The 24657-nt window shown below is 39.2% G+C and overlaps 1 protein-coding gene across 4 annotated transcripts in view; it reads left to right on the top strand.

Annotated features, from left to right (window-relative positions):
- Window positions 1-24657, top strand: part of LOC147653807 (uncharacterized) — a 147268-nt gene that overhangs the window by 46476 nt on the left and 76135 nt on the right. For 3 of the 4 annotated variants that reach the window (XM_086885470.1, XM_086885472.1, XM_086885471.1), the window contains one exon: window positions 24204-24308. The exons of the other annotated variant lie outside the window; for it this stretch is intronic. In XM_086885470.1, the coding sequence (XP_086741596.1) occupies window positions 24204-24234 (31 nt within the window). In that variant the 3' untranslated portion in view covers window positions 24235-24308. The remainder of the gene's footprint in view (window positions 1-24203; window positions 24309-24657) is intronic. 4 annotated transcript variants of the gene reach the window in all.

Below are 24657 nucleotides of genomic sequence, written 5' to 3'. Positions count from 1 at the left end.
TGTGCAAGCAGAGAAGAATGAAACAGAATGAGGGTAGAAAATGGGGCTGCCACCTTGAAGGTGAGACTGCTCTTCTGAGAGGAAGTCAATCAAAATATTAATCAGCCTGGTATGTTTCCCAAATTCTGTATTTTGCATAACTTCAGGAGAAAGCGGCAAAATTGTAAATAAGTAACATGACAGTAGTAAATACTTAGTAATGACTTAAGTGTCATTGTCTGAAGTGTAAGCCTGGTGTCAAACCAGTCAACACTAACATGGTAAGCAGTGAGGACTGCAGAAAGACAGAAGTGTGTGGCAGGAACTGCACAGCCTTCCAAGTGACCTTTCAGTCAGTGTAGGAGAGTGTCATCACAGGCAGTGTGCATCAGTTTAAGTGGAGACACAGTGGAAAATCCATACTGTCAAAGTTAACTATTGCTCTGCTGTACAATCTCATTACATTTTGGGTTTAAGCAGTCATTGCCCAAACAGAATGAATATACTAGTTCAGGAAGCATTTCAAATTCCTTTGAAGTGGAAACAGCTTCCTTTTTTTCCAGAATTCTTTGCAAATTCATTCTCCTGTTCATCTGATTCTCTTTAGCATGTTAATTATTAAGTTGTGCAGTCTCTTTTCATTGTTGGCTTCTTAAAGCTTTTACTCTTTCCTTTTGCTTGCTTTTCTACACGGAGAAGTTGTCTGGTGTGGCTCTTCAGTGCTGTGAGGCAAAAAACTATTACTGTCAATATTGGAGGAAGTTTAAACACACACAGAAAAGGGGCTGCTCTCATCCAGGTAGAAAGGAGTCTTAAACATGAGCTGGTGCTGTGAGCTAAAAGCTACTTTGCATGAAAAAACATCTTCCCCCCCCCTCTTTTAAACTTTATTAGCAGTTGTGTAGCTTCATCAGTGGGAGTGGAGGAGGCCAAGTGTAAACAAGGCACAGGTGGCTCTGTGTGGGGACTTTGTTGCAAGGGCATCTGGACCTGTACTGAACAAAATTTATATATAAAAAATCATATGTATCTATAACCATATTCATATCTACATCCATCTATCTATCTATCTATCTATCTATCTATCTATCTATCTAATTTTTTTCTTATAAAAGTGCAATCCCATCACTTCTACCATGGGGGGGAACAGAACTCCTTTTAATAATAGTGGGAAATTATATGGAAAAATGAGTTAGTGCTGTGTGAGGGAAGTGACTTCCCAAAGTCTCTATGTGTTTCTGTAGACCCCATTTTACCTCAATTTCCCAGCTGATGAGATCAGAATATTCCTTACAGACTAACAGGATGAGACTCACAGGTAGTTAATATTTCTGACTTGAAATGTCCAAGAATTATAAAAGTAGTTAGGATTGTAACTATTTTCCCTATTTAGCACAAAGTTGAAACATTGAGAGGCTAAATCTCATTCAACCAACCAGTCCCAAGCCCCAGTTTGACTGCAGAGGAAATCTCTTACTCATTTCCTGCCTTTACTTAAAATAAAGACCATGCTCTGCCCAGGACCGTGTCTAAGCAGACACATCATCACTGCTTTTTTTTTGCAGTAGTAATAAAAGTGACAGAAGGGGATTCCCCTGGATGTTTGATGCTCTTCTGCTGTGTGGCTCCTGCAGTCCCAGAATAGCTGTGCAGAGTCTGGCCCGAAGTGCTGGGCTCACACGTCCCCCTTGCTTCACCCTTACTGCAGACACGTGTCCTTGTTTAGAGAAATTACTGGAGGGGCAGAGCAGGAGAAGATTGCTCTGTGAAACCCAGAAATAGATGTCATGAAGGAACAGAAGAGACACTACACTGCCTCTCAAACAAGGACTAGAGGGGAAGGCACTGGAATGGCCCAGGTACAAATCTGGGTGTTGAACACTAAAAGCCCTGGCCCTATTGCCAGGTTTTGCAGTTTACTAAACTTGGTTGTTGAGTTACTAGAAGTTTTCAGTGGGGATTACACCTCAGAGAAATGCATTACTGATGCTGGAGATCAGGAACAGGTCTTTTAATAATTCTTCATTTAACATGGGGCCCTTCTAAGAAGCTGCAAACAGTAATAAATACGCTGATTACTTGTGTAAGTGGAAAACCTTTAAAATGCTTTCAAAACGTGCAGTATGCTCCAAAAGGGTGTTATTTCTATATTGCTATGTTAATATCCAGACAACAGGCCACCACTGAGTTCTAAGAAGCAGGGTTGTATTAGCATTAGTTACCATCACACTGACAACTCCAACATCATTTTCTAATGATTGAAATGAAAAATAACCAGACCCATAGCCAGCATAAATCATATTAATTCCAGAGATATGAATGAATCTCCAGTGGCATTCAGTAACTACACATCATATGTGCTGTGGTGGTCTGTGGTTTGTGTTTGAAGAGATGTGATGAGGTGACTCTAGAATTGACAAAATCTACAAGCCACAGCAGTGTTCAGTGGTACCTGTGGCCATCTGGTGCTGTCTCATGTGGGGCTAAAATACCCTCACATGAGGGTATCAAAACATCTCTTTTCTGTACCTGATTTGCCCTGCAGTTTTTGTTTGTCCTTGGGTGAGTGATAAGAGGTTGCCATCCAAATAAATAAATAAATAAATGTGGGATAAATAAATACAGTGGGAAAGATAAGTCAGAAAGATCTCTAGGTCTTAATTAGTATTTTGTATGGGAAAACGAAATGGCTGCTCTTTTTGCAAAGCACACATTTTAACGTTTCCTATGATGACTGGTTCATGAAAGTGAAGAGGGTCTGAGGGAGCTGTTGTCAGTAATTCCAGAGTTGAGACTTTGGCAACATCTGTAATACAGCCTCTCCCACTCAGAAAAATACATTCATGCATACATATAGATGTATTTATACATAAGGCACAGCGCTGCATAGGATCCTTTCTGAGTGGGAACCATCCAAGCACAGCACCTTCCCTTTGAATTTTCTCTCTCTTGAAGAAGCACCACTGAAATGACTGAAACGTGAGTGTCGTACTTTTTGTCTCTTTTTTGGGGAGGAACACTTTCTTGGGTGGATTGAAGCTTTTTTGCCCTTCCATCAGAGCTGACTTCATCTCTCCAACATTGGTAATGTGGTTGAATTCTGCCCTCAGCTGTACAGACGCCTTTGACTTCGGCGGAGTTGTGTGTACACATTCAAGGGCAGAACGTGGACCAGGATTTTTAGGTTCATGTAAATCCTCTTGGAGGCTAAACAGAAGTCACATACAGTTGTTGGCATAGAGCCATGTGTGGCAAAGTAGGCCAAGTTTTATTTTCCTCGAGATCCTTCGCTTTTAAAGGACAGTGTGTTTTTTTGAGATGAGATTTTTTTTAATTACATCTAATGTGCTAATTTCTTGCTGTGAACTGTGCTGCAGTAGTATTGTGTGCTGTTGATCAGCTCCTGGATTCCTCTCTGCAAGTAGCTGCGTTTTCAGGGATGATATACTATGAAATTTGTGCAATCTGGAACATGAATATGTATTTTTAATCTGTATTTTCATTTGGCTAAATTTTAAATCTTTCAAACCTAAGAACCTTAAGATGAGATCAGGAAAAAGAGAAGTATGTAAAATCTCACTGTTTGGAGTGAGAAATGTTTCTATGTAACCAGAATTGCATTAAAGAGACAATGTTTATGCTTTTGCCTCTGCATATCATTAAAATTTTTCCACTTTTTTATTACACTGGAAGTATGGAAACAAAATCAACATTCTCACAAATATTCAACTTTACATGCTGCAAAGTCCTCCTGTGTTACATGATCAGGTTCTTTTGAGAGAGTTTGAGATCTGTACAAGAATCTTTCCTGAGATCTTTGAGGTGGTGCTTTAAGAATGACTTTTCAGTTTGTCTGTTTGAAAGTGCTGTTCAGATGAGCTCTGGATCACTGTGATTAAGCCCATTTTAATAAATCTTTAAAATGCAAATCAGCTTCTGAAGCTTTTGAACATCTCATAGAAGAAACCTGTGTGTATACATGTGAGTGCATATAAATATTTGTGTGTGTATATATATATACACACACAGAGTGATGGAGATGCATTATTTTGGTATTTGCTGTATTTCTGATGTTATTCTGTGAGAGGCAGAGATTCTGCAACTCTATTGAAGCTAATTTTGATGCATGAAGGTGTGGTCTAAGGCTATGAATCTTCTCACATGTTCATGTTTAAGTTGTTTTAAACCATATGAAAAATATCTGAAGTGCCAAAATGTTTAGGCATTCTAATCCAAATGATATGAGTAAGAGGGATAAGCATTTTTCATTTAAGAAAAGATTAAAGAAGAAAAAAAAAACAACCAGAATTAAATCTGTTATACTTCACAATAAATAGTTTTGCTTCCAAAGTATCTGCTGAAGCCACCTGTGACGCATGCCCAGCCACCTAGAAGGGACTGCAAAGATATATTCCTGAGAAATTCTGTTTTCAGATTATGTTTTTCTAACTTGGCTGAGTGATGAGAGCAAAAATTCCATACTGGATTGGACTTGCTAGGAGCTGTATCTCCAGAAAAGCAGGAGGCCAATTGGGGTGTATGTTTGAGTAATTCAGAGTGCTGGAGAGAGCTGTGAAGTGCAAAGGACACTGTGAGCAGAAGTGGCTGCAGTGCTGCATTTTACAGCAACCTCAGTGGAGAGGAACTACTGGAGTGGAATCGTGGTGTTGCACTTGAGATCATGAACACTAAAGGTAAAGGTGAATTTCCAGTGATTTAACTTATTTTAGGCTATGGGGTTTGGGTTTGATTCAGCTATACTCTTTCTGAATCTAGCTGTCTTGAATGGCCTGTGTTTTCCCTTTTTCTTACATAGTGCATGAAAGCTTTTGTGAGGTTTTGATAGGACACTGCTCCCCAGTGTAAAACAGCATCTTCATCTTCAAAGATTCGCTTTTGAAATACTCCTTCCAAAAAAAAAAAAAAAAAAGAGGAAAAAAAAAAAACCCCAAACCCAAACTGCTCACTAAGCAATAGTTTTGAGCTGAAATATAATGCCAGTAAACTATTTACAGTGAAATTCCTTTTTCCATGACTTGCTTATCTGACTGTCTTGGTTTGCAAATGAAACCTGCTGCTTCTGTTGCTGATCCTGCCACTGTTGACATGAGAGAATTTGGTATGTGCACTTGAAGCTCACTGCTGCGTTCCTTTTGTCCTATGCCAAAAACTCGTGTTATGTGGAAAATACAGCCTGAATGGTGTAACTGAAGAAAACATGTTTATGACAGCAAATATCACCAGTAGGATAAGGATAATGTAAACTTCCCCTAGCACAAGTGGCAGTGCAGTGCTGCAGTATGTGTATTAAGGAGATAATAAGAACTATGGAGAAGTCCCCTTTGGCTGGATGCACGTGTGATAGAACTCTGTGGGACTTAGACAATCCAGCAGTGATGATTTGGCCTTTGTAAAAAATCTGTGCCGTGTTAAACTCTTCTGTAAAGCCCTGACTGGTGACAGTGCATGGCTTGGCTCGGTGCCATAGCTATTTTCATATTCTTACTGAGTTCAGAGCACGGGGTGTATGAGCTGGATAGGTGGGAAATGTCCTTCCTTCGCTTGTCTCTCCACACCAACAATTTACATATTACCAATGGTCATGGCTAAGTAAGTATTCAGCTGTAGTGCTGAGATGAAAATAGGGTTTTCTCATGACAAAAATAACTGCACTAACTTGGTTTTATTCCACTTTCTGAAACTGTACCATGATTGGTGTGGCACCCAGATGGATTTATTCAAGCACAGTATGAAAATGGCCATTACAGAAATAGGCACAGTCTCTCCAGTGTTGATGTAAAACCTGACAGAGATGACACTGTAGTAAATGTAACTTCATGAAATCACATTTTCTGTTCTGCATTCAATAAAATCCTCTTATTTATTTAGGTATTGGAAAGAAAACATGATTTACTGCTTTTGGGGTTTGAATGAACACTAAACCCAAAGGTTTTTCCAAAGGAAGATATTAAATATGAAAAAATCAGTGATACTCTATAGAACTTTCAAATTCCATGATACAGAATTTCTGCAAAGTTCCAAGCATATATTAGGTTTTTTTTTTTAAAGTAACCATGGAGTGTTTATTCTACTATGAGAAGAATTCTTTGAAAAGCTTTTATCTACAAAAAAAATTCTACATTACATTATACATTATTGTTTATTGATTGCCTGTAGTTTGTTTTACTTTCATCCTACTTATATTCCCAGTTACTGCTATACTTCTTGGTAAGGTAAATTATGAATTTGATTTTAACATGAAGTCATGACACAGAATTACAGTAAGGTGTACTACTTAACTATGACATCAATTCTAAATTCTTCAAATAACGTTTTTAGTTCAAATTTTTTAGTGCCCAGATTTGCCACACCTTTTTTTCCCCAGAACTTAAATTTTAGGAATTTTCTTATTAGGATGGGTTATTTTTATGTTTTACTTTGAAGAAGTATGATTAAGTTAAGAAGGGCAGCCAGGTCTTTGGAGACAAATTGTTTGTCTTTCATTGTGCTGTGTAAAATTGCTGCTGAAAGGCTTTTTACAAGTGCAGCTGATACTAGTGGTTTGTTAGAGTTTAACATCTGATTTTAAAGCATAATTGTCCCTCAAAATATCTCCTGGAAGAGAGAAGAGTGGACAGAGACACACACGTAGAGGAGAGAATGTGAAAGGTTTTGTGCTTATTCTGTATTTATTTTATGGACTTCAATTCTGTTTGCTAAAATTGCCCTCTTAGGTAAGTAATTTTCTTTTCATCATGTGACTTAGGCGGAAGGAACTGAAGTCAAATTGAAAAGTTAGTAGGTTCTAGATTCAAAAGTCAAATAGATACTTTGAAAATGAAGAACCATAAAATACCCTAAGGTGGAAGGGACCCACAAGCATCACTTAGGAGCTGTGGTTGTAATTTTAGCCAAATTATTTTTCCCTTGTGAGGATAATCCTTTGGTAAAAAAAAAAAAAAAGTGTCAAATTTTTCCAGTAATGGTGCTGTACTAATTACTGCCTTTAACATTCGGTGTATAACCTGCTGATACATGGACATGGTCTGTATTTGAAAGTATCACTCTGGCCATGGTGAGGTGATAAACCAGCTGCACATGTGTGTCACTCATGGCTCTCCAATATCATTTCTGACCTGATGCTAGTGGTAGGTTAATGCCAAAATCCACCTTATTCTCTGACTTACTTCCCTTTCAATGTCTTATTTCCCACAGTGTATTTCTTGAAGGAATATTTTGGCAACCTTGGTTTGTGCTAGGAAAGCTGCTGCATCTTTCTGCCTGCTCTTTCCTGGGCAGCACCACCATTGGTCTTTTATGGCTCTGTGGGGTTTTAATGTTTGAAAAGCAACAACATGGCCTCGTCTAAATCAAATTAGCCCAGCTGTAGTCAGTTCTGGCTGCTGATCTGAAAGCTGAAGTCATTTAATCTGAGATTCCCAGCCAGCAGTACAATACATTGTACTGTTTCAGTAGTAATGAAATTCCCCTACAGTATATACTGATGCTTGTTTTTGATAGGGAATACGTCTGATGTTCAGAGTTATATTACAAAATATTTGAAGGCCAGCGAGATTGCTCTTGTGATGAAATTCTTCTCTGATGTAGTTATCATTAAAGCTGGCTGGAAGTGTTTGGTTTAAAACTGGGCTTGGAAAGCTGAGTTCTGAGAAATGTGTGTAGGATAATTTTACTTCACAGTTTCAGCTGAAACCAGAAAAATCTTTGTGAATGATGTTGTGGTGCCTCATGGGAATTTTAGGTCATCTGCACCCTGCAGATCTGTGTGCTCAGTGCCTTGGCTCTCCTGCGCGTCCCAGAGTCACTTACTCCTTAGTCCCAGCAAGAGCAGGGACAAACAGTGTTAGAGGAGATGTAATCTGTGCTGTCAGATTCTCATTGTTGTATCTAAATTTCTTACAGCAACATGTTCATTAACGTGGCTAACTTGTGACAGTCTGTTTCATCCGAGGGAAAAATCTTTGTTACACGCAAATCTTTGTTGTTTCTTGTTTTAAATAAGTACCCAGCACAAATTGTGGTGTGAGGCATTAGGAAAAGCAAGTAGAAGTTCATCCATCAGATGCAATGGGAAATGATGAGGTTTTTCACAGACCCTTGTTCCAGTGAGAGCTGCTGCCACATCTTTGACCAGGTCTTGCAAAAGCTCACTCTCCTGCTGTACCATTAACACGGTGCCATAAAGGCCTGCTGTGCCTAAGCAGAGCAATTTACTGCGATTTTGGGACTTTCAGTGGTGTTTTGAATATGCTGAAAACATGCAGTCCATGTGGTGTCCTCAAAACAAGGACCTTGCTCTTATCTCTGAAATACTGTGGAAGAGAGTCAGAATGTGCTGTTTTGTGCAGGAATCTGTGCTGCTGAGGAAGGATCCTGCAGGTTGCTGTAACAGAGTGTTTGTTATTGAGTGTGGGGATTTCACACTCTTAAAGTACAGAGAGGCATTTTTGAATGGTGTTATTCTTTGCTTGCATCCTAAAACCTACTAGAGTGGGGTTGTATGGCAGGGGGAGTGTGAATTTTATTAGTGGGGAGATAGGTGAGTGAACTTTCCCACATAAATAGTTTGTAATGTTTTTACTTCGTTGCCTTACTCTGCAATATTATAATGCACTTAAAAATTCATCTTTGAATTTAGGTTCGGAAGGCAGTAAATGTAATTCATCTAGTAGAAGTAATCAACACTGAGGCAGAAAAGGAAAAAACCCAAATCTTCACTGCAGCTCCAGGCTGTAGTGCAGGCTCACTGAAGTTAGCTAGAACACTGAATTGTGTCCCAGCCCCTGCCCTGCATGTTGCTTTAGCGGGACTTTTCAGGGCCCTGAATGGTCTGTGTGTCCCTGAAGCTGGCACATGGAGCAGTACACTGCTGCCTTGTCCCCTCTTTTGCTGGGCTTAGGTGCAGGCACAGAGGTTGGTGTGCCTTTCCCCTGTTTCTTCCCTTCCTTTCCTACAACATTTCCCTGTCCTGTCAGAGTCTGTGCAGACATCCCAACCAGGCTTCTTGACTCATCTGGGATTTCACGGGCTCGGGTACCACTGGTGCTCACCCAACCCTGCAAACAAGGAGACTCCTTGCTGGCAGGTGCCCAGGAGACAGCAGCACTAGAGAAAATAAGGATCTGAAATAGAGCATTTCCTTGTGGAAGGCACTGTGGCCATGGATTCCCAGCTTTGGAAGCCATTCCTCCTTGCTTGGCTGTCTCCCTGCTGTCAATCCAGAGTGTTTCAAACTTCATTTGCGCTCATTTCACACAGAGTTTGCTTATCAGCCTGAAAGGCGACTGTCTGATCTTTCCTTTTGCATGCTTTCACTTTTAAGATCTTCCCTTTCTTATGTAAAAAAGGCAATTAGAGTCGTATCTGTTTATTTTAAACAAAATGGCTGTTAATTAGCGTGATCAAAAACCCTGCCATTGTAGACTATGGGCTTCACTTTGTAGTTGCACTAAATTGCGTACAGTTTGGTGCCAGCTGACATGATAGCAACACAAAGTCTGCCTTTTTTTAACTTAATGAACAAACAGATTTATGAGGCTTTGTTATCTTCTGGTTTAGATCTATAGGTTTGGAATGCATTATTTAGAGTTCTTGTTTCTTAATGACTAATGTCATGTTGTTACTTATTAAGAGTGCTTTAACTTGCTGAAGAAGTTTCCCTCGCTTTTGTATCCTCTTGTTTCCATTTTCCTTCATTTTTTTTTTTTTGATGGCTTAATTAAACAGTACATCTGTGGTACACAAAACAGTTGAGATGCACTTCTCTAGTTGCATTCAGATGTTTCAGCACTAACTCCGTAGTGCCGTGAGAGCACTGAGTATTCTGTCATCCCTTCAAAGCAGAATAAGGCCAGTTTCTCAGTTTTTTCCTTGCCTCCATCACTGCCTGATATTTGTCATAAAGTCTGGGATAGAGATGCCCACAACAATCCATTGGTGTAGCCTTGCTTTGGTTTGGAAAGAAAAAAACTTAAGAATATTGGTGATAAAGCTGTGATAGCATGATTCCCATCTGTAGACTTGTCATCTTAAGTGAATGACAGTGTGTCCTTCTAAATGGAAAAGCACGTTAAACTAATTTAAACTAATTTAAACATTTCATCTAATACGTGAAAATTCCGTGTGCTTTCTGTTTTATTACTGTGACTATTACTTTTGCAGGGAAGGTGTTAATTTCAGAAAGTCAGAAAGGTCTGTTTTTTGTGTTTGGTTTGGCAACTTCTGATGGCTATCGAAACAGCTACTGGAACTAGAATGTAGAAAATGTAGGGCTGGAATTAATCAGAAGATCCTCTGTTCTTGTCCCCACTGGGGAGCTGGGAACTGCAGTGTAGTTTCCAGAATTTACTTTCCTAGGAGTGCACATATCCCCATCATTGAAGTTTCCCAACATCCTTAGATAGCCATTTTTATGTTAAATTCTTCTGTATGCCAATACAAGGACTGATTGACCCAGTATTTCCAGGAGTAGCTGATTATTCAGGTATGTCATTATTTCTGTGCTTTTTTATCTGTTGGTCATTATTGAAGGATTCAAGTGAAATCCTTATTTGCATAGAGAAAATCAAAATTGAAGTCAAGTCATAAGCAAAGTCAGTGAGCTGGCATAAATTTGATTAAAAGAAGGTGTGATCAGGCCATTTTATGGGTTTTACTCTCATTTAAAACTTTGTATTGAGTGTAATTCTTGGCTATAATTCTCCAAGTACATGTTTAATTTAAAGACATAAGACAATTAATACTTTTTCCTGTGGTTATATTTCAGTATTAAACCATACACATTTTCATATTAAAATATTGAAGGAAATGTAACTTGCTATTATGGACGATTAAGGTAGTAATAATATTATATTTGCTCCAAGGGGGAAAAACCAAACAACCCAAAACAGAAATATCAGAAAAAGTGAATATGAAAACAAATTGAACATACTGCAAGTTTTAGTGTTACTCTGATTGAATGGCATTTTTTTAACTGTTGTAATTTCCAGATTAAAGAGAAATTAAATATATTTGGGATTTCCAGTGGAGAATCATTTTTAGAAAGTTTTTTTTTTTTTGTTTCATCTGTCACAACATTGTACTGAAATAAAATAAAGGACTTTTCTATTTTAACACTATAAAATTAGAAAGAAACATCAGGTAAAAGTAATTTTCAAATGGTAATTTGTCTTTCTATATCAAATAGTGCTTTTTAAGGCTAATGTTTAAAATGGAAAATTTTCAACTTTATCAAGACACCTTTTCTAGGTTTTTTTAAATTGAAATATAAAAGTTGCTTTATTTGTTTAAAATGGTCAATACAAAAGGCAGTAATTTACAGTGGAAACAATTATTTGCAAGGTTTTTTAGTCAAGATGGGTTTTTTATTAGTGAAGAAAAAATAAGAAAGGGTATAACAAAATAAATAATTCTGGAGAGAATGAAATTCATCACTGTTGTCCATTTCATCCTTAATTCAAGAACAATTGTTCAATAAAAAAAAAAAAGGAAGATATTTTGATAAAATAGGATTATTAGTCACTACCTGCAAATAATCTGTGGATCTTCCTAATAAAACTACCCTGATTAAAAAAAAAAAAAACAAAAAAGCAACAAATCAACTTCTTACATTAATTACTGAAGTTTGAAGGTAAATGAGATGTGCTTTCTGCCTCTTTATTTTCTCCTTTTTGCCTCAGAATGTGAAATACTTACTCAGGAGATGGTTTATGAGGAGAAGTCTCTCATGGCAAGTTATTTTGTAGTTGTTCTGTTCCTGGAATTTGTTACTCTGTGATAAAATGGTTGATATTAGCATTTATTTTTCATCTTGACTAACTGAAATATTCTATGATTACAAATTATATAGGGTTAAAAACATTTCTGCAAGTGCTATTTTTCATGTGCTGGTTAATTTACATATATTTTACGTTTAATTAACATATATAATATTTTGTCTGTAGATGTAATAGAAATGGGGCTTTGATCCATCTGAGTCCTTCAGCAGATGCTTAACCTTAAGCACATAAATAATCCCATTGTTTTCAGTGTCTTTAATCTGTGCTTTTAAGTGCTTTGTTGGATTGTGGCCTAGTATAATTATATGTTTGCAATAACAGTTGCTTATTAAAAGCAGTTGTTAGATCTCAAAAATAATATAAAAGAAATAACATGAGAAAATATGTATCAAACGGTACTGAAAAAATACATACAATTTGTTTTGGAATCCTTATTTGCTTGTCACTGTCCATCACATTGCAGATTCTGCTTTTCGTGATACTCCATTCTTTTAACAGGGCAAGACCAAGGCATATTAAGGAAGATCCCACAGATATTTATGTAAAAATTCAGGATTTTTTTTTTTTTTCAAAATTTGTATTTGTTATTAACACTGAATTCTGTAACAAAGGTGAGATTTTTATTAAATATTTTCCTTTCAGATAATTCTAAAGGTCTGTGTAGATCATTCACTAGCTGTTCCTTCCCGAAGGTCTTCCTTTCTTTCTTAGTAAGAAAAACTGGGTGTGAGGAGTGTTGATATTATAGGAATAGGGGTCTCCTCCCAGCATTTCATCTCTTTATGTATTCAGTGTCTTTCACTTTTCCTTACTCTTTTTTCCCTGGGTCTGTTCTGTGATGTTCCATTCTATGTCAAAGCTTCTGCATTTCCTTTAACCCAAAGCAAAGATTAAGGACCTAATGGTTAAACACTGTATTTTACTCTGGGAAAATGTTCTGATGGGACCTGAGTGATAGTGTTCACCTGACTGCCAGTCCAGCTGCATTTCACAGAGACTTGCCATGAGAGTAAGTAGGTTTCTAGATTATAAACCCTCTAAAAATGACTATTTGTATTAACAATTTCTATGGGCAACTTCAAGGAACCACTTGTGTATGTAAAACACTAGTCTCAGCACCAAGTGCTTTTGCCTACAGCTTTGCACTTGTATCTCCCCTCTCCATACATTCATTTACTGCTTTCCTGATCCACCTGGTCCTCTGAAGTATTTTTCAGTTTATCTTTCCATGGAAGCTCAAGAAAAAACACAACAGTGGTAGTATAAAGGAAATTTTCCGTGGTCTTTTGTGTCTGAGTCAGAGTATATTTTATAGCAAATTGTCACTTCTACTCTTCCAGCATAACCATCTTGCCTGGTCTGCCAGCCAAATTTTTTGAGTGCATTTACAACTCATGTGAGCACAAATAAATGACCACAAGCATCCGGCAGCACTTAAAGGGTAAAAGAAATGTGAAATGATCTGTAAATATCACTGTTATGTGTGATAAAAAAGATTTTGGCTAGTCTAGATTAGAATATCCAGCAATAGTGAGTGAATATAATACCAGAATTACTTCAGAGTAAATTTATTTCCTTTGGTGTAATTGTGAGCATGGTGGGGCGTGTGGACACTCTCTGTTGTTCCTTTGCAGAGGGGTGTGTGTGATTTCATGTACACGGTGTGAGATGCTTCCCCAGAGATCCTGAGTCCATGGCTTGGGCTGAAGATGCTGTGTACAGCCACGTGAAGTAGCACCGTCTGTAAAAGCTGAAAAAACCCAGCAGAAGATCGCAAGAAAACCAGAATCCTTTTCTGGTTGAAGTGTCAGGGAAGCCTCCTCCCCCACCCACTCAGGAAGTAACAATTTCCCCCCAGAAATTAGTTCATTAGTGTGTATTGCTATTCATGCAGGAAGGTGTGTGATGTCCCGGGGCCGTCTGTATTTGAGTAGAAGATGTCACCTCGGATCAGATTTGCAGTAATCCCAGCCCGTGCTGGCCCAGGGCACGGAATCTCCGGAGATCTCCCGTAATGCACAGTGACTGCATGACTGCAGCCGAATCAAAACTTCACTGTGCTCAAGAAGATGATAATGGTTGCCACCTTATGCAGCTCAGATAAATGACAAGTTTGGGGAAGGTCACAGCTTGGTGTGAAAAGTCTTCCACGTCTTGCAAGGAAAAGAAAAATCCCCTATCCTGTGTAGTGCCTTTCCCGCTCCTCATCTCTTTGCTTACACAGGTGGAAATGTTGAAATTAAATAGCAGAGCGAGTGTGAGCGTGCGACTGTTGTATTTTGATGTGGTTCTTAAATTGCCCTTCATTGTCAGAAGCTGTTAGGCTGAGGAGTGAAATATACGCCTTGAGTGGCAGTAGGAATTGGTAATTACCTTTAATTCTCCACAGGGGCACGGAGGGGTGTGGAGTTTGCCCATGTGTCAGTCAGAGCTGACGCGCAGAGAATAGGGGTGAGGGCTGCCCGTGATGCTGGAGTGTGTAGGGGGTGAAATGGGTTCATGTCCCCTTTTCCAGCAGCCTTTGTGCCCAGAGAGTGCCGTAGGCAGGTCAGGGGACAGCCGCTCCAGCCCCTTTGCCTTGGAGTTGGACAGAAAGCGCTGCAAGCAAAAAGGTGGGGGCATCCCTGATTTTTTTCTAGCAGCTGCTGATTTTTTTCTAATCAGCCCTTCACCATCCCAGCTTCTCTGTGAAAGCAGCCTTCTCATGTCAGGCAGGGGCAGAAGGGTGAGGGAGGCACACGCTGAAGCTGGGTGGGATGATGGAACCCATGGGCACTCTGCAGTAGGAATTGCTCTCAACCTCGATTAAACACATTTGCAACAACACAAGGAAGTGTTTGCCCTTCCAGTTGAAGCAAGACTAAAAAATGTAACACACCGTGCCCTAATCCACTTAATATGGTCTCTGTCCATAGCTCCCCACTTGCTGTCTCACGGTAAAGCTGCTCAATTTCTCCATGTTCGAGCATAGGAGGAGGATTAAGTGCACTGCTGCACCCTGTACTTGATGGTAGAACTTCTTTTCTGCTACATGGGCTCTAAGATGTGCTTTGTTTTATTGTCTCCCTTTCCTTTGAAAGGTACAAAGTACAGTGACAGAAACTATCATATTCAATTGGACATGCTTTCTACAGATTTGTTAAGGATTTACTCTACACATTTGTAGCATTTAGTTGCCATGGCAATGACCTCGGTGCAAGAGGGAACAGCCTTTAGGTTGGACCTCAGATTTTCCTTTCATTTCCATTTAATTTGATTTGACTGTGAAATGTCACTTCCATTGCATTGATTAAGCTTCATTGCGGCCACCAGCTCTGTTAGAAAGGTTAAAGGGCAGGCCAGTGGCTGTCATTTTTCTCCCCACCACCCTTTTATGATACCAGTATAGGTTTGTTTTGGTTGTTTTTTTTTCCAGAGGAGGACTAAGGTTTTACCCCATGGTGTTCTACAGTGAAAGCAAAACTAATGCAGCAACAGTTTGAAATGGTGCTAACCTCCAGCTTCCTCAGACAATTTCACAGCACTTTAAAAAGCAGGAATTTGTTTCGCTCTTTCTTCCTGACATATTCTCCTCACCCCCCAGATAAATAAATTGAACGCAGTCTCCAACACTAGCAACCATCTAGAAAGGGGGACAGCCACCCCCTTTTCAAAATCTCTGTTGTCCCTGGGGTGTGTAAGGGCCTGCCAGATTCCATGAGGCAGGGAATCACTGGGAACTGTGTGCAGAGTACCCTTTTGCCCAGGCTCTCTCGACTTAGTTTGATATTTGCAGATTATGCAACAGGTGTAAAATAGAGAGTGGCAGCGTGCTGGGATGGGAGGCTCCAAAGGAGAACCAGGCAAAAGCAAGGATTGCTTTAAGCAGTTTTATTAATGGCAAACAAATTAAAATGACTACAGTGGTATTCTTCATTCCTAGTCAAAAGCATTCAACCTTTGTAAGCGATACGGCCCATCTGCAGAATACAAAGGTGCAAAAAATTGTGCTGTATTTGTAAAGACTTCCCCCTCTTGCTGCCCTAAGACCTCTGCTTTGTACTGTGTGGGCTGTCAAGGACTTAGATAAATTAGGTCTGTTCATTTAGGTTTTGCAGAACCTCGGATACCTCTTTTGTCTGCATCTCTGTATTAGCAGGCACAGAAGCCTTCCTGGCAAGCTGGCTTTTTGCTGTGAGCCAGGTTTTCTGCCACATGCTTCAATTAAACATCAGCTAAAATATCATCTTGAAATTTGCATATTGCATGATTAACTGAAGTTAAGATTTCTCCTGCATAGCTTGGTCAAAACTTAAGGTAAGTCTTACAGTCAACGTGTTGTTTTGGTTTTTATTAAATAGACAGATGCTCATTGTGAAAACATTGAGAAACTTTGTTTCTTCTTACTAGTCCTGCAAATAATTGCTATTTAACTTTGTGTAGTTGCTTAGAATGTAAAAAGAAATGAAAAAAACAGAAATATTAAAACAGCTTGGTCTGAAGGGAGGGATATAAGGAAGGCTCATTAAAACAGGCATGTGAGTACAAACTGGTGGGCTGGTGAGGAAGAGGCCTGGAAAAGTCAAGGGAGATAAAATGTTTGACCAGGCACAGGGTAAGCGATGCAAGGAAAAACTCCAAGCCCAAAGTGCTACATATGGCTTGAAAATCTTTGCAGCTGAAGGACTGTTTTTCTTTTCTGACTGAACTGAGCTTCAAATTAAGGCTCTTTCTTTTTGGAAAGGAGGGCTGAACTAGTGTGAAGAGAACTGCAGTTCTGGAGCCTGTATATTGGCTGCAGAATGGAGAAATAACTTGCACATGCATGAGAAAGAGGGAATGTATTTAACTTTTTTTTTTTCCTGATTTCTGCTCCCATCTCTATGACACGTAGCTCTGGCATCAGGGCCCCCCTCCCACAGAGCCATCATCCCATCGTGGATAGTCAGGTGTGGAAGGGTGCAAATCCCTGGGGATAGACATCTTTGCTCCCACGGCGTGGCTCACAGCAGAGAGGGCTTGGGGAAAGGTCTTCAGAGGGAAAATCCTTTCTCCTGTGTCCCTGTGTGTCATGCAGGGGGGATGTGACTTCAGCTGCCAGCCTTGAAGCTCAGAGCTCACTGGCAATCCAGGTGAAAGAGCCTGGCTGAGCTGTGGCTCTGTTATCTGAGCCTTACACTGCTGCTGGGGTGAGTGTCAGAGGGAGCACAAAATCTCCATGGTAGATGCCCTTCCTGCAAGTACTTGGCTCCCTTTTCTGTTTGCTTCCAAAAAGTTAAATGAATAACTGGTGGGAGAAAGAAGGACAGGAGAGAGGGAAGGATGTAACTTCCTACATAAACAATAAGATGTGAAACCCCTCTTAAAGCTGGAATAACTCTGAGCAGTCCAGCTGGTGGCCCGTGGGATGCTGCTGTCTGACTTGCTCTCTTTTCTGCTGTGGCCTTGCCTTGGGACTGAGGGGGGAAGTGGAAAAGTTGGATGTGAAATCCAGCAGCTGCTGAATACTTTTGCTTATCCATGCAAATTGTCACCATGCCTGTGGAGGGGGAGGAGGAGTTTGGCATTGCTTGAGCCTGGACACTGGCCCATGGAGGTGCCCCAAAAATTAGGATGCTGCTCATGGCTTTGGATGTACTCTATTGTCTTAGCCTGGATTTGTAAAAGAAAATGTTAGTTCTGAGCTCTGTGTGTGTGTGTCTGTTTCTGACTAGGCATCACAATCACTTTTTCTGCTTTTCACTGCTTGGAAAGGACCCAGTTTTAGAGTAAGGTGATCAGTTCTCCTTTGGAACAGAATAATGGTAATATTCTCAGAATGTAAATGCAGATGCTGTGGACTTCCACAGAAGATGAGTTTTTCCACAGTAATATTTCAAAAACTCCCAAATTCATAATTACTTACACTCTGAGTCAGTGTTTGGAGATGAAGAAACATCAGATTAGAAGAAAATAATTGACTTCTCTGTGCACTCTAGGGTTTTTTATATGGATCATGGTGTTTAGTTTCCTATGTAAAAAACAATTTGAGGCCTTCATAGTACATGACTGAGGCCAGTATTTCTAATTTTTATTGTAATTTATGAAGAGGTTCTTTTTAGAAAAATAGTGTTTAAGACTAAAATACTGAATGTTGTGCTTGTTCTTCATGGCAGTTGTGCCATGCAGTAGAAATTCCAGTTTTCTGAACTCCCAACCACACCCTGTGGTGGACACAGAAAACAGCAAATAGCTTTGTTCAGATGTCTCCTGTATCCTGTGTCATCCTCTCAGTTAAAAATGCTGTATTAAAAAACTAAAGCAGGTGGAGAAAGTTGAAAGCTGAATTCTGAAAATTCCATTTTATACAGTATCTCAAATCTTTGCTCAAAAATGAGACAAAACGGATTTTTTGTTTGTTTAGTTTGTTTTTGGGTTTTTTTTTGTCCATACCCAGTTGCTCCTTCTGTCGTCAGAAGTGTGTCTGTGACTCAGTTGAGATGTTCCACCACGGAGGAGCTGCTGCATCTCCTTGTCGAGGCAGGTGTGGAGGGACACCCAGAGCAGAGCAATTCCCATCTCCCTTGGATGCTGCTTAGGGCAGCAGCAGAGTTAAACTGGCACATCCCTTTCTACCTCAAACACACGTCATTTTGCTTCACACCCTCAGTGAAAGACACTCTCTCACCCAGGTAAACCAAATTTGCCCTATTTAGGCAGTGAAGGGAGATGCTGTTTAATTCCTCTGCACAAAGTGAGCAGGATTCAGCAGCTCCAGCTCCGACACATCTTTTTTCTTTTTTTCCACTTCTCAGCAGGAGCTGAGTATTGGCATCTCTCCCACAGCATCATGCCTTGTTGTTTTCTCTCAAGCAAAAACAACAGAAAGGGAAGATTAAAAGGAAGAAGCAGACAGATTTGAGAGAGGATAGTTAGCTCCAAGGTCTGATGGGACCCCCTTGAAAACATTTGGTAACTCTGTGTCACCCATGCCAAAGTCACACTGCAGTTTTCAGAACCTTTTATCATCTCCAACATGTAGACACTATCTTTTCCTTCTCCTGTTTGCTGCTGAACAGGAGCAGCTCGTAGTAGATTTTGTCTATTTACCTCTGGTTTTTAGAATGTAATAATCATGTTGTGACGTTCATAGGTCATGTCATGGTATGCTATTAATATCTTTGTTGTTTGTTAACCTTCTCAAAGCAATTGTATGGAGACATAAAAGGAGAGGAGTCTTCCCTAGTTTTAAGCTGAATTACCAATTTGAATGTCAGGCCAGGTTCACAAAAATTTCCAAAATAGGTGAGAGTTATAAATAAAACTGAATGTGTTACTGTTTGGGGGGAAAGCTGTGGAACTCAGTTTTTTCTTCTAGCTCAGCCCCAGAATAGACACAGGCTGTTTTTCACTTTGAGCTTTTAGATTCCAGCAGACCTCAAACTTAACAAAAAGATAAGAAGAATTTTATGAACCGAAGAGTGAGTTTCATGCAGATATGAATCAGCACTGATATCTTGGCTACTGTCATCATGTGAGTATGCTGTCATTGCAGCAGATATGATAAATTTGGGAATCTTAAACTGAACACACTTGTCCACTGTGCCTGTGAGGCAAAGCAGGGAGAAGAGAAATTTTCAAATGCCAGCAGCAGTATTTTTAGAGAGAAAATATTTTACCTGTAGTCTTTAAATTTTGTCTGTAAATTCCATTCAGATTTTGAGATGCAGGAGGACTTACTGGGTTTTTTGGGGCACCAAGCCAATACAAATATTAGAAATAAGAGGAAATCATAGAGCTTTTTTCTTGTTGTTAATAACATAATGCATCTTTTGTTGGATTTCCTCTCTGCAAGACTCTCCCTGCTGCAGTAATGCCATTTACCCCTATCTTCTTTTATAGTTTCAAAGGGCCTGTTCTGCAGAGCTGCTTACAAACTGTACTGAAGGCTGAAAATTCTTGCAGAGGATCAGACAGTTTTGATTGACCAAGTAAACTTAATTCCCAGTGACAAGAGAAAAATTAACTTGAGCATTTAGAGAGATGAGGTTTGGAGTCAGTGTTTATAAAGAGCCCTCTTCACTTTGCCCCCATTTTGAAACACTTATTTTCCTCTGCTTGCAAAGGTCTTAAAAAGATCTCATATCTTTGTACTTGAGGTTGCTTTTGTTCAGAGTTGTCCGGCGTTTTCTCCCCTTTCATGTTTTTTGCACTGTTTGCTTTGCTGCATGCACATTGTGGGGTTTAACATGAAATTTTGGTGGGTGAAATTGTGCATATCTCCTCCTGTTCTGCCCTTTATTTTAAGTACGTGAAGGAACCAGCAAAAAGGAAAATGCTGTTACTAAACATATAAATAAATCATAGATTTGTAGTTTCATAATCCATTTAGCAGATTTTATTCCAGTTGATATATAATATTGCATGTTTGTATCTGAAAATGAAGGGAAAGTAAAAACAAAATTATATTTCTCATCAATTTTGTTAATTACGAGAAACTAGTTCACAAATACACAGGAGTACTATCTGCAGCTAATCCTTTGTCTTCTTGTTTGTTAAATAGATTAGATGGATGTACCAAATAGCATGCTGCTGGGGCAACATTAATTTTATTATAGAATAAAAAGAAGAACTATTAGTCTCTGTTTCTGGCATGTTTGTAAGCTATCTGACCTATTTTCTCTTTCTGCCCTCTTCTTGGCACTTACCAGATTCCCCCTCTCACTATGCCTAATGTAAAACTTAAAATTAAAACCAGCTGATAGCCAGCCCTGGAGATATTAGCCAGTATCCTGAAAAATAGATAAGATGTATTGTTTTATATGTTAGAGCAAAAAGGGAGAGACAACTTCATCATTTTAAACAAGGGGATAATCTGTTTACACAGAGGAATAGGCTCACTTGGTTTTATTCCTTTCAGTTGTGAAGATAATTTCAGGGGGCAATATTTGCTTCATGATTACCAACAAAAAAACCTGGATGGTTTGTCTTAAATTTATTACATTTTAGGAGAAAACTAAGCTAGGAGACTACACTTCCCAGAATCCTCAGGAAGTGTATAATGTCTGATACGGCCTTCTAAAATTAAAACATTTTGTTTTTGCAGCTGCTTATCTTGAGGAGTTGGAAGTGTCTGTTTCTAAATGATGTTCCTTGAAAAAAATCCCAAACCAACCTCTTAGTATTGTGCTGTCACTGAAGATGAAAACCAGGCCTTTAGGTTCAAGAAATTATCATTAACAGTATAGTCATTCCACATCTCCAAAAATCATGACTCTTGCAAAAGATCTGTTTTGAGTCAAAGGTTTTAGATGTGTCAAAAACCAAGAGTCTTCTTTTCCCTGAACAACTCTTTGTCCTGCTTTTTTTTCTGGGCAGTTAGTGATGACTTTTAGATTTTGGTATGCTGAAAGATAATACATTATTTAGGATTTTATGTGTGAAAATAAAAACAGCCAATCAATATAGCACTTAATATAACACTAGTTGAAATTTCTCTTTTGATCTTGACTGGTTGTTTTTCAGTAAGGGGCATGTCTGCAGGGAAGGGCATGCTCAGACTAGTCTGGAAGTAGCAAACTAAATTACTGTGTCCTGGCACTGCAGGTGCACAGAGCATCCTGCTAATGTGGCTGTACGGACCAGGATGGATTCCAGCCAGACAGGCCAGAGGGCAAAGAAATGTCTCTGTCCATACCTTGAGCTGCACAGGCATTTGGATAGTTGGGTTTGGCACAACCAGCTGCTTGGTCTGAGAGAAAGAAGTGTCTCAGTAGCCCAGTTAGAAATGCAGCCCCAACTGGGATGACACCTGTGACAGCTGACAGCCAGTTCTGTGTCTGTGCTGCTTCCTCATTTCAGTCACCATCAACCCCTATTTCTCAATTTTTGTCCAGAGTTCTGGCCTTTTTGTCACACATTAGCAAGAACAGTGTGATGTATTTGGATATTGAGGAATGCAAGCTCGTGAGGATGATTATGCTTCGTTATTGGACACAATTCTAACCATGGTTTTCCATGTCTCTGTGATTTTTCCCAATCAAAGTACATTGTAAACTTCATCTTATTAATAGTCAAATATGCATACATAGTGGATTTTTAATGGTGATGGAGGAACTGCATTTGAGAAATCTCACAATGTGTTGAAATCTAAAAATACAACATTGTCTTCTTCTCCACCATCCCTCTGGTTCATACGTTCTTTCAAGATGTGCCAAAACAAGTCTTAATCTCTGTCTTCAACATACTGTATTGTAGTGTGTGTTTCAGCCTTGATAAGCTATCTGGGAAGCATTCTTATTACACTGCAAGGCTCTGTTATTGTTCATGTACAATAATAGTGAAAATAGTGATTTTTCATTTGTATTTTTTAAGCTTTGTATATACCCCAGAGGTAGATAAAGAGTTTATGAAGAAAGGTTATATTTAAGAGAAATGGGTATCAGTGCTATGAGATTATACCCATGACAGATGGTTGTAACTAAAGCTTCATCTTGGTGCTGAAAAGCTGAATGAAACAGTATTCAGATTTTGAAGTACTATTGGCTTCATTTCAATGGGACTTTTGCCTGAGTAAGAACAGACTAAAAAACTCACTAATGATTCTGATTTTTTTGTGTCAGCTTTGAGTATATTTTTCAAAAATTGAATTTTATTTTTGCCTAGTTTGTATTGATAAAATTCCAGCAAAAACATGGGGGGGTTGTTTGTTTGTTTACAGAAATGTGTGCAGCATTATGCCTTTGTTCACTGAGATGACAAGATATAAAACAACATTGTTTTATTCACACTGTAAAGCAAAACATCTTACTGGGAATCATGAAAGAGTTGTAAAAGTAATTTTTTTTTGCTCTTAGCTTCAGAGCCGGTTGTGAACCTCAAAATGTTGTGAGGTTCAGTGAGAATAGTTATGTAAAAGTTCAGATGCTAACCTTAAGCAAATCCAAATATCTTGAGGCTGGAAATCTCTACAAGAACATACTTCCCCTTGACTTGTCTAATACAATGAGTTCAGCGAGGCTACACCCTGGGGAGTTTTGGCCCACCATGTAGTGTGTGTGCTTTAAGTGCTTACACTCAGCCATGAGGGTATTTCTAATTTCATCTTGAGAAACTGAACTGAGGGACTTCACAAATGAATCCATCAGGAAGACAAGGTTAATTCTGGCCGCTGTTTGTGGGAGTGTGGTGCCTTCAAATACCAACACTTTTTTTTTTTCAGTGGTGGCATTTGGAAGAATAAATGAAGTGTGACTCCCGGCATCTCTTTAGTTGCCCTGAAAATGGAATGTCAAACAGCATATAATCATCTTCCTTGTTTAAAGGAAGAGGAGCAAGTGAGAGACCTAGTTTTCTATTTGTGTCAGTTTTTGGATGTCTTAATATTCTATCTTGTCTAATTTTCCAGAGAGTGATAATAGAGTTCCTGTCAAATTAGAGGTTACAGACTCTTTAACCTATGTCACAAAAAACCCCCTACATTCCTTATTATTACCATGAATATAATCCAAATAAAAATTTAGCTTTTAATGCTGTTATGCTGAATGTTGCATTCCAAGCATATAATTTTATTCATTATAAATATTAAAAATATTCAGCCTGACATTAGCCTGCTTGCTCCCCGATCTCTTCAGAAAAAGGCTGAATTGGATGTGTCACCACTTGGTCTGGGGAGCAGCAGTTCGGGCTCAGCCCCTGCACTGTCAGGACTGAGCAAGCATTGCTGCTGCCCTGCCAAGTGCAGTTCTCAGGTTTAATTGATGTGGCAGAGAGGATATTTTCAGATGGACCAGCCTGATGTCACCATTTTCTAGGAGTGGGGATGAGCCAGGAGGATAAATTAAATTAATTCTACTTTCCCCACACTGGGGATTCGCTGTTGGAAGAGCCTGATGTGGCAACACTGGAGTTTCACATCCTGCTAAGGGGGCTCTTTCCTTTTGCAGAGAGATATGCAAAGGCCCAAGTTCCTTTAAAATTAAAAAGCTGCAGTCCTCTTCAGTGCAAGGAGAGCTGTGGCAAGTATGACCTGCTGTTTGGTCAAGTTTTGTTCTCATTTACATTAATTACAACAAATTCAGACCTGCTGTAAAAGAGCCTTACTTTCAAGCTTATAAAAAATGAGTAATGAATAAACATATCTCACTCTTACATTGTTTTAGCTCAAAATCCAAAATGCCTGGGACTTCTGTACCCCAGTCTTAGTGCCCAGTGTTCTCAGAGATGCAAATCCAAGGCTGGTTATTTTTTTTTTTTTTTTTGTTTGTTTTGTTTTGTTTTAAATCAGGTGAGCGTCACACGCTTCAGTTTTGTAATGAGAGTTTTTGCACTGTCCTAATTAATACAGTGTGCCTGTCCTGGACCTTTGAAGTAAGTGGGAGTTCTGCCACCAATTTAAATAGGAGAAGGATTTGAGCCAATTTGAACAGAAGTTTTCACTTATCTTAGTGCCTAATCTTCTTTTTAAAGGGATGTGGGAGTATCGGCACCTCCTACGTAACGCTCATCAGCGTGCAGAAGTAAACTAGTCTGGTCACTTATGGAGGCCCATTTAAAACCAGGAGGATTACTCAGGTGAGTGACAAGGCTTGGAGAACAGATTTTAGGGAAGTTAATTCAGAGTGCAAAATGACGTTTAACCCATCTGTGTGAGTATTACCAGTTGAAGCAGTCCACAAAATCATTTAGAAATTGTGAGATAAAAAAAAAACCAAAACCAATCCCCTTCTATATTTTTCTTGCATTGGAGTTGTCAGGGTTCACACTTTCAAGGGTGGGTTTTTTTAAGCATCACAGCTTGTAGCTCCATTTCTTTGTTAAATTGGAGCTGATATTCTCCAATAAGCAGAACAGAACTGTAAGAGAAATGCCTGCTATGAATCTCATGGCAAAATCACAATATTTGACAACACAAGATCTGTGT

The sequence above is a fragment of the Cyanistes caeruleus genome, chromosome 4 (assembly GCF_971803275.1).
Source record: "Cyanistes caeruleus chromosome 4, bCyaCae1.hap1.1, whole genome shotgun sequence".
NCBI lineage: Eukaryota > Metazoa > Chordata > Aves > Passeriformes > Paridae > Cyanistes > Cyanistes caeruleus.
Note: the sequence above shows the minus strand (reverse complement) of the source record. Positions and strands in the feature narration are given on the sequence as shown.